This window comes from Abramis brama (genome assembly GCF_963993115.1).
Source record: "Abramis brama genome assembly, chromosome: 5".
Lineage (NCBI taxonomy): Eukaryota > Metazoa > Chordata > Actinopteri > Cypriniformes > Leuciscidae > Abramis > Abramis brama.
Window position 1 is genome coordinate 15,286,744 of NC_139967.1, and position 4,036 is coordinate 15,290,779.

The following is a 4,036-nucleotide window of genomic DNA, read 5'->3' on the forward strand; positions in this document are numbered from 1 at the left end:
TAAAGTGACAAATGAATTTACTTAGGTGAATAACGTTTGTGTTCACACTTCAGATAGAGAACAGGTTGTGGTTTCCTGTACAGCATCAGCCCACAACAGGAAAAAGAAAAATCCACCCACAAAGTTTTCAAATCATTTAAATGGCCAACTCACAAAAAAACAATAAATCATTAAGACCCCAAAACTGTGACATCCACTAAACTGACATCCACTCTTTAAAATCTGAATGTAAAGTATATTATATAATATTATACTGTAAGAAAAAACCTGTTTAATGTATGCCTAGGCTACTGAAGGAAAATTAGCCTACCAGTAGCTGTACATTTTCCGTCAAATGTACTAAAATACAAGTAAAACACATACGGTTGTAAAAATCAACAGAAGATTAATAACACATCATATATTGGTCCATTGTGAATATTATATTATATTATAAATAATTTATTTCCACACAAAATAATTACTGATCACATTATTTGCCAAACAAGGGCAGATTCTAAAAATATCTTTGAATTTGGTGTTAGGATTTAAAAAAGATTGCAGTGGGACCAACCAAAGCATTTCAGATGGACAACAGCTCAATCCATACTTTTAAATGTTCATTTTAGATGAACAAATGTTTCCTTAAACCCCTTATATTAAAATCCTCTCAGTAATTTCTGTAAAATATTATCTGAACCACATGTACAGTGCTAGAAGTTGTAGTTTTGTATAATATCACCGAGACATCTTGCCTGCTCTGTGCCAAAATAGGTGTGGCTTTTACACATGTGCAGGGTGAATCTTTGCACCACATTGATTTCATGTGTCCAACATTCTGCATTGTGAGTTTGTCTGCCAACAGGCGGGGCAGGGCCGGATACGCACTGTCACTGTATCATTCGCCCACGAAGTAGTGGCACTCTGCTTACTTAAACTGCTTGCTACAATTGCTTACTTAATTTTCATTTCGGTCCTGGACTCTGAAGCCAAGGTAAGTAGCCTACATTATTTAATTGTGCCTGCATTATGTTAGAAAAATACAATAACAAAAAATAAATATATTTTTTATATGTAAATTATTTACCTTTATTGTGAACATATTAGAAAAATAAATATATTATTTTGCTATTAAAATGGCAGTGCATAGTATGATTCCAACCTGCTTTAATATTAATGCAATTTTTTTTTTTTGTAACAAACATGCAAAGTTGTTACTGAAACCATGCGAAGTGATGAGTAAGTGATGCCATCACATCAGGGTTTAGTCATACTTTCAAAAGGAAGAGACTAAATTGATTTGATGCTGTCTGATATCTGTAACCACCTCACTTCTTTGTCTTCACAGTAGTTGTGCCATGCAATTACTGAAACAACATAACCATGCCCTCTGTTGTGTGTTTGGCTTTGTACTGCTCTACAATTTTTTATCCTGGAGTATAAACATGCTACTCTTGAGTCAGATTGAGACCAGCGGACCAAAAACTCTTGACCATAACATCACCATCCTCCTGTGGCACTGGCCTTTCGGAGTTCACTACAGAGTCGGGAGAGGCATCTGTATGGATAAATATGAAATCCCTAGATGCTCTCTGGAGGATAACCAATCCAATTTTGCTCAAGCAGATGTCGTAGTGTTCCACTTCTTTGAGCTCTGGACTGGTCACTCCAAACTTCCTCTCCACCTTACGCGTCCACCAATGCAGAAGTGGCTTTGGTTATCGCTGGAACCTCCCACAAACAACCACAACCTAAGCAACTACAACGGCTTGTTCAACTGGACGATGAGTTATCGCCGTGACGCTGACATCTTCATGCCATACGGAAAACTTGTTTCTAAAAGGACTAATGCCACGTACATCATTCCGAAGAAGAGCGACTGCCTAGTTTGCTGGGTGGTCAGCAGATACAAAGCCACTCAGAGTCGCTCTCTAGTTTTCCAGCAGCTGAAGAAACACATTCCATCAAATCTGATAGAAGTATACGGTCAGTGGTCCAAGCGGCCGCTCTCAAACGAAAAGCTGCTTTCCATGATATCTCGATGTTACTTCTACCTTGCCTTTGAAAACTCAATATCTACAGACTATATTTCGGAGAAGCTGTGGCAGAACTCCCTTCAGGCAGGGAGTGTGCCGGTGGTGCTCGGCCCACCCAGGAACATTTATGAACTATCAATTCCACCGGAATCATTCATCCATGTAAATGACTTCAGCAGCGTTAAGGCGCTGGCTACTTTCTTGAGTCAAGTGGCCGCTGATAGAGAGCGTTATGAATCTTATTTTAGATGGCACCATTACTATGATGTTAGAATGTACACAGACTGGAGAGAGAGACTCTGTCATATTTGCAAGCATTATGACCAGCTCTCTAAGCATAAAAAAGTGTACAGTGACCTGTATAGCTGGGTCAACAGTTAACCCTACCTCTGGCATCTATTTTTTTTTTTAAATGTTTTTTTGAGTCATGTGTTTGATGGAATATTAAATAAATCTATAATAATAATAAATTAATATTTATAATACAATAATACTGTGTTTTTCCCTGTTTTGTTTTGACTTTTCCCTTGTTTGTTGTCATGGTTTTTAATTTGACCTACCTGTGTCTAGTTAATCATTTCATTTTCTGTGTATTTAAACCCTTGGTTTGTTTCAGTTCAGGGTCAGTTGTATTATGTTGGTTTGCTTCATTTTCTGTTCTCTTCTAGTCTCTGCTGTTTCTGTTTTGGTCTTTTGTAAATAAAACTGACTGTTGCAAAAAGATACTGCTTCTATAGTCTCTTGAATTCCTGCAACCAGCCATGACATCTATTTTGTAACCTTTTTGTCTTAAAATTTGTGAGTGTTTGAAAGAACATTAAATAAATCTGTATATTATAAGTGCATTGTATTTATAATAAAAAATCAAATTTAACACTTTATTTTAGTGTCCTTGTTACATGTACTTACCATAGTAATAACAGCAAATTATGCATAATTACATGCAACTAACCCTGCTCAACCAAATCCTAATCCTACCCTAACCTAATAAGTACATGTTGCTAATTAATATTACTCAGTACTTAAATATATAATTTCTGTCACGATTTGAGTCTGTTTGTCATGTTTTGAGTGTAGTTTTGTTCTGATTTTCGGTTCATGTCTGAATTCTAGATTAGTTTTCATTGTTCAGTTGTTCATTGTTCCCATTGTTCATGACTGTGTACCCATTCCTTTGACCCATATTTCCATTGTCTTATTGTTTGATTCCTATCACCTGTTGTTTATCAATTCCCTCGTTAGCTGTCTCGTTACTTTGATTAGTCCTTGTGTATTTAAACTCTGTGTTTGGCTCTGTTCAGTCTATGGTTAGGTTGTTCTGTGCAAGTTTTGTGTAAATAAATAGGCCTACTGCCTGCATTTAGATTCTGGGACTTCAATAAGTGCTAGTGAATTATAACATTAATTTATTCCAGTGTTACTTTATCAAAATACAAACAATTGGATCTGCTTTCAAGATCGAATGTCATCGTGTTACCGAGTTGTTAGCGCCACTCACTGTGACTCTCCATTGGAAATGAATGATTTCTGGTCCGACGGCTGTCGATTGTCATGTGCAGTGGAAAGGCGGCTTCAGCGCCGCTCACTGTGTCGGAACACCCTTCCGCTGTGATGTTATCAAGTTTTCATCAAGTTCTCTTAAAATTTAATAAATGCAATTTAAAAGCATCTATGCATGCTTCTAAATCATATATTTTTTAAAGTTATTTTTTTAAATAACTTATTTGCAAGATTTCATAGGAGCTCACTTTAATCAAAGTAAACTAAATCTTTACAATGCCATGGTAAACAATTATTGTGAGACCGCCACACCCGCTGCCCACAGAGAAATAAAATTAGTCAGAAAGAAGCATGGTTGCTCACTCTTGCATCCGTAGGGTGTTGGTTGTGTAGGCTATGCCAGGCACACACCCACCCACCCCCACCCCTACCCACACACACACAAAAAAACTATTATAACAAGCTGGGTGTCAGGGGTGTATAACATCAGGGGTTCTATGAGTCCTTGCAAGATCTCAGTT

General features: G+C 37.1%; 1 protein-coding gene across 2 annotated transcripts; it reads left to right on the plus strand.

The window, feature by feature from the left end:
* The first annotated feature begins 555 nt into the window (after positions 1 to 555).
* On the plus strand, positions 556 to 2,736 carry LOC311082428 (alpha-(1,3)-fucosyltransferase 7). Of its 2 annotated transcripts, none has more exons than XM_084113254.1 (2): positions 556 to 973; positions 1,331 to 2,736. In XM_084113254.1, the coding sequence occupies exon 2, from the start codon at positions 1,338 to 1,340 to the stop codon at positions 2,394 to 2,396; it is 1,059 nt and encodes a 352-aa protein (XP_083969380.1). In that variant the 5' UTR covers positions 556 to 973; positions 1,331 to 1,337; the 3' UTR covers positions 2,397 to 2,736. The 2 variants fall into 2 exon arrangements, with proteins under 2 accessions (XP_083969380.1, XP_083969379.1); XM_084113253.1 differs by having other exon boundaries at positions 557 to 973; positions 1,328 to 2,736.
* The last annotated feature ends 1,300 nt before the right edge of the window (positions 2,737 to 4,036 follow it).